A 13813-nucleotide genomic window follows, 5' to 3' on the forward strand; every position below is an offset into this window, starting at 1 on the left:
GGAAAGGGCTTTCCTGAAGGATGAAGTAGAGGCTGGAGCTGTTTACAATGACACTCGACATTAACAGATTGTTTCAGTTGTGTGTTGCCCAGACATCCTTGAAAGTTTACAGCTGGCAATTTCCTCTGAATGCCTCATTCCTTTCCCTTTAGCCTCACCCAACACCTGCCTTCTCTTTGCCTTATTTCCTCAGCTCTATTTTATTCTCTTCCCTGCTCTTTCCACTTACAAGTCCTACTTTACCAGTCAAGAAATTATGATATCAACATGATATCCTTCTCTTATTTTTATGCCTCCTCCCTCAGCTTTCCCAGATGCACAACCCCTAATGCTGACACACCACCCAAGAAAATCACTCTGGTTCTAAAAAACCAAATTGACCACAGCTAAAGGAGATGACCTGCTAAAGCAAATTTACAGGAAGAATGTCCAAAAACAAACAGAAAGCTTTAATGAGTAAAAAAAAAAAAAAAACCTCTTTAGTAAAAAGAGTAAAAGTAAGAGCTCTCTAGTTTCAGGGTGAACGTAATAAGCACTGCTTGCCTATCCACATAACCTTTATTTTGTGACACTCTTAGAGCCTGGTGGCCCATCCCATCAACCTTGAACAGGGATTAAAAAAGCATTAAAAAATATTAACTCCCACAAATTGTAGGGCCCCTGTGAAGAACAAATAGATCACAAAAGCTCAGCTACTTAATTCTGCTCATATGGTACCCATTCCCCGCTTTGGTTTGTGCTACTGGGTCTCCCTTCACCCATTTTTTTTTCCAGGCTGAAGAAGCCCAGCTCCCTCAGCCCCTTCTCCACCTTGAAGATGGGCTCTGTTGGACTTGCACAGGGTTTTCCACATCTTTCTTGTAGTGATGGACCAAAACTCAGGCATGGTGTGCCACATGCAGCTGCTGAGTGACCAGCAGAGAGAATCACTTCACTTATGTCCTGGTTCTGCTCCTTTTGATCCAGCCTAGTGTGCAGTTAGCTTTTATCACTACCAGGCCACACTGCTGACCTGAAACTCAAGCAAATTTTTCTATTGATTCCAGCAAGGCTGATATACCAGACTGAATATCTAATAAAGGAGCCATCAAACAGGGAACAGTGGCAACAAAATAGCAAGCACAAGCTTACAACAGCTCCTGATAGCATGTGTGGGAGAAAAGCTGTGATCAGATATACCCACCCTGCTAAAACAGCTGCTTTTAACTGCCTGCCCCGAGTTCCTGAAGCAGCCTTCACCTGGCTTCTTACAGAAGGGAGGTGGGAAGAGTTCAGTTCTCCCAGAGCACAGCTTACAGAAAGATAGGAAGGCTATTTCTAAAAAAAATTTAATGTGTTATTTGAGATAACAGTGATGAGGCAGGAACTCTCTCCTACTCAAGCACAGGATTTAGCAAACAAACTGGCACAGCCAACCCCTGCTGTGTTTGTTACTCCTGCAATTTATTAAAACCACATTGCAGTCTGGGCATTACCAACACCTGATGAAATTGTGACACTGCACCTACTCCCAAAATAGTTAACATTCATTTAACAAACTGATTTCAGGATTTAAACATTTGTCTCTTACATGCATATACACACTAAGAAAATAGAAGTGAACCTTCTGCACAAGCAGAAGGAGTTAAAAGAATCTGACTTTTTGGTCTCTTACATCAGTTTGTTTTGAACACCAGAGCTAGCTAGAACATCAAAACACACATAGGAACTGTTTATTCTAAGTGCTAGAGTTACAGCCCCGCTTTTAACCCACCAACAGCTTGCTATGCCTGTCCATTCTACTGGAATCACTTTCAAATTCAATCCCAGCAGTTCCAGTGCTACCTTCAATTACAGTCACTCTGCTAAGGCCAACCCCCCAGAACAACACAAACAAGCTGAAATAAACAAAGCACTGTTACCACTCTGACACAGATGTTAACAGGATGCACTTCCTTTTAGGCATGATAAAAAATAAAAGAGACCATTCACATTCCAGCTCTTCAAGCCTTAAATTCTGCAGAAGTTTTTCCAAGAAACTTAACTGAGGAATTAAGTGCAGTAATACATCACATTCAGACAGTATTGCATCACACAGGATCTGATTTGGTACCACACTGTCTTGTACCATCTGAGATTCTGCCCAAAACATAATTGTGTATTTGAATACAAGATTTCCCCAGCTTTCCCAGAAACACATTAAAAAAAAAAAAAAAAAATCACATAACACACACCCTCAAAATGAAGACTGAGGAACTGGAATCCCCACAGCACTTCTAGAATTGGTCAGACAATCAGAACAGTGTAAGTATGTGCAATTGTATTTATTTATTCAAGTATGTTATGGTTTTCATTGCACTGGCAATCTTTTGGGGATGACTACAGATGCCTAACTTTAAACTGATGCATTCCACAGAAGGTATGGATTAAAAAAATCCTATGGGAAAATATACAGGTTTTGAGCCTGATCCAGCAGCTACATGGCCAAGCACACACTATCTGTAAAGCTAGAAAGCCAACAAAGGCTTCAAAAATATAGTTAAGTGTCCTTCTTATGACTTATTAGCAATAGCACAGCACCTGCCTGCTAGATACAAACTTCACACCATGGTAATTTAGCCACTATGCCTGAGCAGTCTACACACCACAAAACAGTATTTGTTTTTACTTTAAAACTGTGCAAAAGTGCTTAAGCATCCCTCCCATACTCCTAGCCATAGCACAGGCAAACACCACCTCAACAAAGCTACGGAGAAAGTTTCCTTTGGAAATCATCCAGAGGGCATTCCACAAATCAAAAGTATCACTCCTATAACAAGTTTCACTGACTAGTGTAATGCCATCCCAAAAACAAAGTAACTGCTTCAATTGAAGTGATGAAAAAGAAAGTTTGTTCCTATAAGGGTATTTAAATACTTCCTAATAGTAGCCTCCTCACAGAAATGTTTCTATAGCTATGGCTTTTTCAAATGAAGGCTAAGACTGAAGAAATGCATCTGGTAGGTACAGAGTACATTCACTGGTAGGAGCTTTTCCATGTGGAAATCGGTAAGCACGTTCTCTGCTCCTTCAGGCAGCGATGAGATGAGCAACCACAGCGTGCCAAGCTTGTGCTGCCACAGAAAACCCCCAAATCACCCCTGTTCAAGTTTGGTTACCTACTACACCTCACACAGCTCGAGATTTGGATAAATCTAAAGCCAGCCTTGCCTGAAGCACACTTTGGAGGGCAGCTGCAGGAAGCTAGATACCCCATGGACAGAGGCATCGTAAAGAAGGGGACACACACCTCACCCGCAATCTGCACAGGCTCTGGTGGAGAGCATAGGACTGCTGGGGTAAGGGACGGCAAGCACCCACCGAGGGTTGGTGCCCCTGCTGCTCACAGGGCCCGCTCTACAGCTGAGATATTCTGCTCCACTCCACTCCCTCCCAGAGGGAGGGAGGGACCTGTGGGGTAATGCCCGCCATTGCCACACAGCCCCCTCACAGAGGGTGCCCCATCTCCCTCGGAAGCAGCTCTTCAGCGCGAATGGGATGGTGGTCGAACCCCTTCCCCTCACGGGCCAACTCCACGAACCTCCTCCCCTCACAGGCCGGCACCCCCGAGTCCCTTCACCTCGCTAGGCAGAGGCCCCCAAACCCCTTCCCCTCACGGACCGCCTACCCCGCTCCCGCCATTGCGCCTCATGCACGCGCCCGGGGGCGCCCAACGGCCGCGCCTTTCCCGCCCCCTCCCGCCGCAGCCCCAAAAGCCGCGCTCAGACGCGCGCGTCACGCCGCCACCGCTGCCGGCCAATGAGAGCGCGCCCAGGCCTGCGCCCGCGCTTTGCGAGTACGGAGGCGGGGCCTCTCTGAGTGACAGCGCGGCTCGGCCTATCGGGGAGCGGCAGCTCCCCCCCTTAGCGCGCAAAGCGCTGCTGGAGAGGGGGCGGGTCCCCTCTGCTCACCCCCTCCCCCGCCGCTCGCTCCCCCCGCCCATCCGAGGCGCGCAGCGGATTGACAGCGCGCCCGACCAATCAGCGTGGCGGCCGCCTTCGCGGCGGCACATCCCGGGGCCAATGGGAGCGGTGGCTGGGTGGGGCCTTAGAGGTTTCCAAACGCTCCGCGGCGCCATGGGCTGAAAACTAAACCGAGATGGAATCTCCCAGTCTGAACCGGTTTGAGCCGGTTCCGAGCCTGTGGCATTAGGAGGGGGAGACGTGCCGCGCTCAGTCCCCGTCGCCGCCGCTGCGTGTGTGACCTGCTCATAGGGGACCCGTAGCCGAGGGGGCGAAGTTTAGTGCGAGCCGCGGTGGGGGCGGCGGGAATGGGGGCGAACTGAGTGCCGGGCGGGGAGGGCGGCAGCCGCAGGGGCAGCGAGAGCCGGCGGGGCCGGGCCTGGGCGGCGCGGGAGGCGCAGCCGGGTAGATCCCCCCGCACCAGCGAGGTCGGAGCGCCGCGCCGGCCGCTTTCCCGGGGCTGAGGGGAAGGTGCGGAGCCGAGCGCGGAGCCCCGGGGGCCGCTGCGGGCGCCTGGTGCAGCTAGGCCGGGCACGCTGCGAGGGGAGGAGTAGCGCCACTAACCCCGACCCACCACCGAGGAGGGAGCGCTCGCCTTCCCCCCCACCTCCTGCCGTGGTGGTTTTTTCCCTCCTTCCGTGTTGTTTTTGTTTTTTTTTTTTTTCCTCCTTCCGTGGTCTTTCTATTTTTTCTTCTTCGTTTTGGGAGGGGGTTATTTTTGGTGGTCTTTTTTTATTTTTTTTTTTTTTTTTTTTTCTTGTGGCGTGTGGTGGTTAGAAACTTGGCTCGCTCGCCCCTACTTTCTGAAGGAAGAGGCTGTGAGAAACCCCTAGGTAAGCGAGGGTTGTGGGGGGTCGCGATGGGCAACGCGGAGAGGGCAGAGGGGGGTATTTTGAGGGGCAGAACGGGGCGATGTGCCCGTGCAGGGGGCCCCAGAGCCTGGCCTGTGCTGGGAGAGATGTGATGGACCCCATGGAGAAGCCCTGAGGGGCGGGGGTGCGCTCGGATGGGGTTTGGGGTACGAGCATCCCCGGCCTGACCGAGCGCAGCCACTGATGCTGCGGGAGATGCTCCTCGTTAGGAGGGGGCCGGGCGGGCTGGGATCGGGTACGGGCAAACCCGGCGACATAATCTGTAAATTATTAGGAGTGGAAGTTTCCAGAAATATTTTTTTGTGTGTGTGTCTGTGCAGCAGTATTGAAACGTCCGCCTGGATCACGTGGGGAGCCCTGTATAGAGCGCAGGGCTGGAGCCCAGGGGAGGAGGAGGGAGGGGCTGCGGGGCCATCGTGCTCCGCAGGGCCCCGGCCCGCCCGACCCACCGCCCGGGCCCGTTCCCTGCCAGGAGCCGGGGCCCTGCCGGCCCGAGCCGGAGCGACTGCCCGAGAGCCGGGGCGCTGCCCGCCCGCCGGGGCGCTGCGGCAGGAGCCGGGGAAGGGCCGCGGCGCTGGGTGGGTGTGAGTTGTTTCCAGCCGAAAATGAACGCTCCGAGGTGTCGGGCAGATGTTGCTTAATCCGTCTCGTCCGTCTCCTTCACGTGTGTGTGTGTGAAGGAGCAAAGGGAAGGGGTGGTTTCGTTGCCTTTGCTGGTGTGTGGAGTGTGATGCGAACGCGTTTGTCGTGCGGTGTGTTTCATAGCCACTCACCCCTCCTGGGTGGGCTTTACAAGTGATGCAGCTAATTCCTTGGAAGAGGGAGGCAATTCATTTGCATTGCGTGCTTGGAATGGGGCACAATGATTCTCCCGGGGTGGGTTTGTTTTTTTTCAGTCGCTGCCCCCAATGAGCTTTATCTCATAAATATCTGGGTTAAAGGGTGCTGTAGGATTCATGGTAAATGCTCAACATTTCTCACTATTAAGTGCCTGCTGTTACTCCTGTGTGCTACAGGCCAAAATGAATCGGGTGTACCACAACAAGCTAACTGTTGTGTTAAAGGTCCAGGGTCATCGAGAGTTGGGATAACTGTGTAAACAGTGCTGTTAATGCAGTTCTTTTGACCTTCGGTAGATGTCACATTCTTGCTGTGTTGTAGTTCAGCTTTTTTTTTTTTTTCTGGTTTGGTTTTTATTTTATTTTTAACTTTTTCTCTTTTGTTTTTGTTTGCCCATTTATTTAAGGACTGATCAGTGGTGGTTCTTGGAGCTGAGGCTTAAATCTGTTCCGGAGTTCAGGCATGATGGGGGAGGGAAAAGTGTAGGAGTACAGTAAATCAGAGATTAGGAGCTTCATGTGGGTACAGGGTTAGGAGTGGGAGATCGAGTTGGCTGCAGGTGGTGGTGGCCACAAAGCCGCCATTTCTGTGTTTCGGCTGGCGAAGTAGGTAGGTCATGTTGAAGATACTGCTGGGAGTGGCGAAGGGCCCTATTCAAAACATTTCCTTTCTGCTTCCATGTGTTGAATAACTTCTCTCGGTCACGCTGCTCCTCCTTGGCGCTCTCGGGGTGGCCTGAAAACCACCGAAAGAGGCTCAGGTCTGAAATGAATGGCCCTACATGAGGAGCGACTGGTGCACGACATTTGTTGTAGTTTAGAAACCGCTTTCCCGGCTCACGGCTCGGCCGTGGAGGCCAGATGTGGACAAAAAGGGGCGTGTCTGGGAGCATTAACTGCTCTGAGCCTCTTCATGGGTGCAGTTTCCTTCTAGTGCTGCTGCTCACTGCCCCTCATTTGCCAGGTGACATTTTCAGCGTCCTCCTGAGCCAAAAGAATGGAATGAAGAATGAAGTCGGCCTTTTTTGCTGCCGTGTTTCTCGCTTCCCAAGTTAACATCACAATTTTGAAAACATTAGGAGTTGAGGGAAGAATAGACATGGAGTGTTAATTTTAATTTATTTTGTTCCCTACTTGATGTTTATTTTCTCCTGGTTTTGCAGGAACATGTAATGAGACTTGACTGGATATTGAGATGAAACCCTTAAAATGGTTGTGTTAGTGTAGTAATTCTGAGTTTTCTAGTTGAAAATCCAATTAGAATATTTGGGTTCAAAGCTATTTTTATATATAGAAGTAACAGAAATTCCTTGACACTACTTGAAAATACACATTTCTAAGCAAAAGATTTTCCTTGTCTGGATGCTACAGTAAAACTTTCACTTAATTAGTAGTTACTAGGGTTGAGGCACAGGTTTGTCCTGCTCCTTACTTTTGAGCATTACTTGAATACATAAAGCATGAAACAAATTCTTCCTTACACATGGAGTTATTTAGTAAGAGCACATCTGACTATGGGGTGTGTTCCTGGAAGAGTTTCAGGTTGTATCTTTCTGAGTATGCAGATGACTCTGGTGTAACTTTTTGATTGATCTTGCACTTGCTTAGGCTTCTGGCCGTTTGTTAAGTGAGCAGTTTTACGTGAGATCTGTAGGTTTACAGAGTTTGGAAAGGAGGGTGAGTGACACAGAGGTGCTGTAGATGGCAGGGTGGAATATGAGTTAGAGTTGCCATTTTCTGTAAGAACAGGGCAATAAACTTGATTAGGTGTTTCAACGTGGGGGAGGGAGGGTGGTGTGAAAAAGGTAGAGTGTAACTTACCATCAAAAATCCCGTGGCTTTTGGCTTGTTTTTCTGCTTTTCACAATGCCTTTATCCTGCACCAGTCTCTGGCTGGTAAAGAATCTCACACACCCCACCTGACTCTCTTTGCATAATATCAGTGCTGCTCTATCTAGGACAGAGTTAATGCATGTGTCCCTGGGTTTAGGGGATCTGAAACCTCTAGTAGAATTCAATTTCAGTTTGAAGTGATGTCACATGGCACACAGAGTAACCTGCTGATTTAACAGTCCCTTTGCTTCATGGTCTCTAAGTGCCTTCAGTCAACTTAGTTTCAGTGGTAATTTTTTACTTGGATGTGGTTAACTTGTAAGGTGGTTTTCTTTTTTTTTCCCCAACTATTTGAAAAATGCCCTGTGGCTAACTTCTTGCGCTGTGTGTAGATCACGTTTCACCTCCATACCCAAGTGTTTAAAAGCTTTTGGAACTGAATCTTCTGAATGTGCATGTTGGCCTTGGGAACTCGATACTCGGCTGAGATTGCCAATCTGGGTTTTGGTTGTACTGACACAAGGCTTTTCAACCAGCAGACCTGTAGGGGTTGATAGCTGCTTTGGAATAAACCCCCGGGTGCTGGTAACGCAGCCCATGCTCTAGTCAGACTGTTACTGTGTGTTTTACATGTTGAGGACCCTGAGAGTTGAGCTGGGGTAGTGATGGGTGAATTTTTCAGGGGGGAAAAAGAAAAGTTTGTCCTTGTATGTGCCTCACAATCAGAGCAGTTGTATCCAGTGTTATCTACTACTGCTAACATAAGCATCTTGTTTCAATGAGACAAATGAACTAAGTTGAAGCACTTGCTTTGCAGCTGCATCTGATAATAATTTCTTACTAATTGATCAATTTTTTAAAACTTATTTTGCAGTAATCTATGCCAGCAATTATGACAATGTTAGCAGACCATGCAGCTCGTCAGCTGCTGGATTTTAACCAGAAACTGGATATCAATCTCTTGGACAATGTGGTGAACTGCTTGTACCATGGAGAAGGTGCACAGGTAAGGTGGACGTGGAACATATATTTATTGACCATGTTTAACCTTACAGTAAAATCAGCTGAGCAAATTCAGTTCACTTAAGTAACAATTAGTAATATTATTGAATTTACTGAGCTAGTGACTGGAATATCACTGGCAGTCACATGAAATGTGAATTCACATTGAGGTGACTCTTGGAGAAATGTTTGGTGTGTGTACATTTCTAGCTTGTCTTCTGATGTTGAGAATTATTAGGAAATATGATTTGGTAAGGTCACTTGATGCAGCTCACCTTTCTGACTTAGTTCTTCAGGAAGGTCTGAGCTACCTGTTACTTGTTATGGACAGGATTGTGAAGCTGTAAATGTAATATTTGCTTAAGTGAAGAATTGTATTTAAAAGAAAAATCTTTGTGATGCTATTACTGTGTTTGTATTTATAAAGAAGCATGTCATGCATATTTAATAGAAGAGTTTGTTCCTTTCTTGTGTCTGGGCTTTTTCGTTTTCCATTACAGTTTGCACAGGTTCTTCTTGCGTTCTTTCCTTTGGACTTAGTGCAGATTGTGAAATATTAAGTTGAAATGGAAGGACTGTGCATTTGTGTGTTTGCATATATTGCCTTGAAAGTGAATCTTGTATTGCTTTTTTAAAATCTATTTCTTGAACTTCTTTGGAAACAAGACTTAAATGTTGAGAGCAAATATTGCTACAAAGGGTGTTGGCATAGTTCCTCTTCTGGCAGATTTTAATTGTTCAGGCTCAACAAATTGGGAGTTTCAGTGTCAGGCATCTCTTACTAAGATAGTCTTGCACAACAATAAGTGAATTAAGTGGGACAAAGTAGCTGATGCTTTTCTGTTCTTTCCAGCTGTTAAATTAAACAATGATATACATGCATATACTTGCTCTGTGTATTTCTTTAGGGGGAAAAAAAAGCTTTTGTAAAATTACTAATGTGAATTCCAGTAGGTTTTGAAATACCTTGTTGTTTTTTGAAATATTTGCATTTTGGATGTCCTAAATTCAGATAGTTACTTGCTGTCATTTTTTAAATGCTTGGATGACAGAAAACTCATTGTAGCTTTTGTCTTAAAGTATGGATATCTGTAGCACTTGTTTTGTGATCTTTTACTGCCTTGCAAAACAGGTGATGCTTATAATGTTGTTTGGTTTGAAAAGAGTTGGGAAGGTTTGTAGGGAAAATAAAGGATTAACACTAAATACAGTGATCAGATTGCCGTTGTTCTGGCATTGTGAGTAGTTGCTTCACTTAAAACAGCTGGGAAAAGTCTCCAGTATTTAGAAAATCAATGCAATAAGATGCAAAAATCCAAGAGGTGGTGTTTAACTGGAAAAAGTAAATTATTATGTAAACTTATTTAAATACACGTACTTACACGTGTCACCTCCATGAAACTTTGGTCAGCTATTTTAGTACCTTCCAACACTGGAGACATTTCAGGGAGTCTGAGCTTTCCCTCTTCCAAGGAGTTAAAAAATGCAGGAAAAAATGGTTCTCAGTGGAGTCTGACAGATCAAGTCCTTTACTAAAGGGTGACAGGAATAATAGGACTTGAGGAAACTAAATATTAAAATTGAGAGATTACCAGTGGTTTTCCTGGAATAGGTCAGGGTAATGTCAGGGTAAAACAGGTTTAGAATGCAACCTGAGTGGCCTGTGCTGAACTTGCTTTCAGATTCACCTGCCTCCTCCTTCTGCTTAGTTCTTATCTCTGCTTGCAAAACTGTTACCTGCTGATCTGTATTAGGCAAGAAAGAAGCTATTTTCTGTCCTGGAGATTTAAATTTTTTTCTCTCGGCTTTTTTGGGTATAGTTTTCTGAAAAGAATGAATGTCCCCGCCCCAGTGCAACACATGACTAAGGAGATTTCATGCAACTCATAAATGTTTACCTGGACTTATCCTAGCCTCCTAGCCATTGATTTGTTAGATCTTCACATGTCCAGAAAGATTATTTGTAAATTTCTTTTTGGTACCAGCAACACGATAAGGCTTTGTTCTTGATTAACCATTATTACTAAATTGATACTCTTTATGAAACTACAGAGTTTGATGTCCAGAAAAGGGGTCAGTGGGTATGAGAGCAAACCTCTCAGCAAACTGGGAGAAGGATATGGACTGTCTGTATTTTGTTGGTATTGAAATTTGATCCTGGGTCATGTCACCAGTATTAGAAGCAAACAGGAGGCCAATATAAAAACACACTTGCAGATTGAAATACAGCTGTTCCTTCCCTTTTAAAACAAAAGTGTATTAGAAGTGCTGGGTTTTCTGTTTGTTTGTTTTTTTGTTTTTTTTTTTTTTTTAAACTCTGATGTCACACTGGAAAAATAGGGTTGTACTGGTTGTGGTCTTAAGCAGAATATTTGTGTGGTACTTGTTTGTCCATATCAGATCTGCTGGTCCAGTTGCTCCCCTGTGCTCAATTATACCAAGTAGGGACGCAAGTGGTGTTGTACAGATAGTTTAGACATTCTTGCCCTTTTCTGTTGTAACCTCAAATTTAATTTTGTAAGTCACATGTCAAATTTGTCAGTTCCTTGTATATATATATATGTATGTATATGTATATACAAGGAACTGACAAATACATATATATATATATTTGGGGTCTTGATGTCTTTGGGTTTCTAAGTTGCTGAAAATACATGTTTTCTTACACCAGTTGCTGATTAGCTCAGATATGTACTTGGATGAGACTAGAAAGCTGCATGACTGTAGTAAGTTCTAACTGTTGAAGTTAATCCTAAAGCAAAGCTTTATCTGCTTTGTAACTCTGTCCAATAGGCTCTACAGTGCAGTGAAAGAATGAACTAAGTTGTGTTAATTATGTTGTAAAATGTCCACCTTGTTTGTAAGGCAGTGCCTGGTGTTGGTAAGGCAGTGCTTGCAGGGGGTACAATTTGCAGCGAGATTTGTCAGTACACGGCACTTTTGAAAATGGCTGACATGAGTTTGGCTCCCTAAAAATTCTTGAGGACATGCAGGCTTTTGAAAAGGGATAGCTAAAATGAATTCAGCTATTTCAATGTGTAATTGTTTTAGATGAGGTTTTCAAGAAACCACAGCATCTAGGACAGTAATTGAAAATGTCAGTCCCAAGGAAGAGTGAACCATTAGCGTGACCAACTCCCTTCCTCCTGCCAGCAGGTTTTTATTATGGTTTTGTAGGTTGTTAGGTACACCAAGGATCCCTCAGAAGTAGGGATTGGAGACCACTAATGTTCTGTTCTGTGGTTCTTCAAAATAAAACTAGCAGTTCTGCAGCACAAAACAGTGTTCCTGAAACCTGGCACTTTGTATAAGTGTTTCCACTGGAACTAGAAAGTTTGGGTGCCCTAGAGTAAAGTTTTATATCTAGATGACTTTGTGGAAGGGGAGAGAACTTCATTCCCCAGTAGGTTTCCCCCATCATGTGTGCTGTTCTTGCATGTTTGCTGCTGGTTTGGATGAATCATTCAGGATGGAAGAGTGGAAATGATAAATTACTGTCCTGCATCGATGGGCTTTTGGAGTTTGGTTGTTACTGAACTTCAGCTGTCAGAGAAGGAGGCTTGAGGGACTTGTTGCTGCTGGTTGAGTTCTGCATAACACTTAGATAAGTGATTTAAATGGAGTGTTAACATATTGATGTCTTCAGTGACAGTGTATAACTTCTTAAATAATCTAATGCTAACACTTTTTTCAAATCAACTTTTCTTTCAGCAAAGAATGGCACAAGAAGTGTTGACTCACTTAAAAGAACATCCTGATGCGTGGACAAGAGTTGATACTATTTTGGAGTTCTCTCAGAACATGAATACCAAAGTAAGCAAATTAACTTTTATTTATTTGGTTTTCCTCTTTCTTCCATTCATAAACTTTGAGGAAGGTATCTCATTTTTAGCCATAGATTTTCTTGATTCAAACCATATTTTTTTTGATTGTCTTGTTCACAAAGATTGCTTTAAGCAAGAATTGTAAATGAAAAAAATATTCAGACCTCCTTTTACATTGCCAGGAGTTTATCCCTCCCCCTTTTTTTTTTTTGAGGATGAGCTAAATTGGTTACACAGAATTTTTTTCAAGGCACATACAAGCATCATGCCAGTTCCCAAGACTGGTATTGTGTCTATATAAATCTGAGTAATGAAAAGTCTCCTAGAGCCACATTTTGTCCTTGGGTAAGTGCTTGGCTGTGTGTGATCATAATGAAAGCCATGTGCATGTAACTGAGGAGAAAATTTGTCCCTAGGTGTGTTAAAGGCAAAACAAACCTTATTAGGCCAAGGTTTTGAGCAATCAATAAAGGTTGAGCACCCCAAAGTTTGTAGTATATCAGTTCTTTGCTACTATGCAGAACACATTTGCTTTTTACTGCTGTTGGAAATCCATCCATCATGGTAGAGGCTAAAATGGGCAGCGTTCAGGGCTTTTTCTGCAATTTGAAATGCTGTACCTAAGACTTGTGAAGTTTGAGCCAAAAAGATGAGCAAAATGTGTTTTCACTGTCGTAAGCTTGATGATTATTATCTCAAATAACTGACATGCATGTTTTCTGCTGAATACACACTGTGTTCAAACAGAAAAAAAATTGTGTTTGGATGGTTTCTGAAATCATGTGGTATTCATGAAGCAGTTAATTTTTTTTTTTCATTGCTCTCTGAAGTTGAGGGGAAAACAGTTTAAAGAACTTCCTCAAAGTAATACCTTTAAGCACCTTTAAGTAACAGTGTTTGCCTGTTTGCTTGCCTGGTAAACTTTGCTTTTTATACTGACAGACATTACTAATGTTTAAGTTGATTTATCAACAGTATTTTTAAAAACTCAAATTTGTCTTGTGAAAAATGAGATGATTAGAGGAACAGAAAGAAAGCAACAGGTAAAGAATTCTTCAATTTACATAAATTGCAAATGATTTGGTGCTAAATTTATGCACTATGACATTTGGCTTTTATGCAATCATATTTTTTCTTTAATTAAAGCTGTTAACACTACCTGATATTAATCATAATGTTCCATTATGTTGATTGCTTGTAATAGGAAGAAAAGGGGTGTCTTCCTGTGCAACTGACACAGCTAGGCTTTGACGGCAGGCCTCCACAAGGTCTACCCTTTTGATTCCCTTTAACTGAATTCTGTTCATCAATTGTTTTTTGTTTATTGGGAGGTGGGAGGGAAAGGGATTCGGTGCATAAAATAAGTAATAAGGGTGCCATAGAAATTTCTACCATAGGGATCATTTCATGCTATTCTTTTTTGAGTCTTTTGCTGTTGTCTGTCCCTCATCTTCATAACTGGG

General features: G+C 44.1%; 1 protein-coding gene across 3 annotated transcripts in view; it reads left to right on the plus strand.

Annotated features, from left to right (window-relative positions):
* The first annotated feature begins 4120 nt into the window (after positions 1 to 4120).
* The window catches only part of XPO1 (exportin 1), a 34332-nt gene continuing 24639 nt past the window's right edge, over positions 4121 to 13813 (plus strand). Inside the window, exons 1-4 of one of the 3 annotated variants that reach the window (XM_053972930.1) lie at positions 4121 to 4213; positions 4758 to 4813; positions 8399 to 8530; positions 12238 to 12339. In XM_053972930.1, the coding sequence (XP_053828905.1) occupies positions 8405 to 8530; positions 12238 to 12339 (228 nt within the window). In that variant the 5' untranslated portion in view covers positions 4121 to 4213; positions 4758 to 4813; positions 8399 to 8404. Of the gene's footprint in view, positions 4214 to 4640; positions 4814 to 8398; positions 8531 to 12237; positions 12340 to 13813 lie in introns of those variants that run through there. The other 2 variants (XM_053972929.1, XM_053972932.1) reach the window with 2 other exon arrangements.

This window comes from Vidua macroura, chromosome 3 (genome assembly GCF_024509145.1).
Source record: "Vidua macroura isolate BioBank_ID:100142 chromosome 3, ASM2450914v1, whole genome shotgun sequence".
NCBI classification, from domain to species: domain Eukaryota; kingdom Metazoa; phylum Chordata; class Aves; order Passeriformes; family Viduidae; genus Vidua; species Vidua macroura.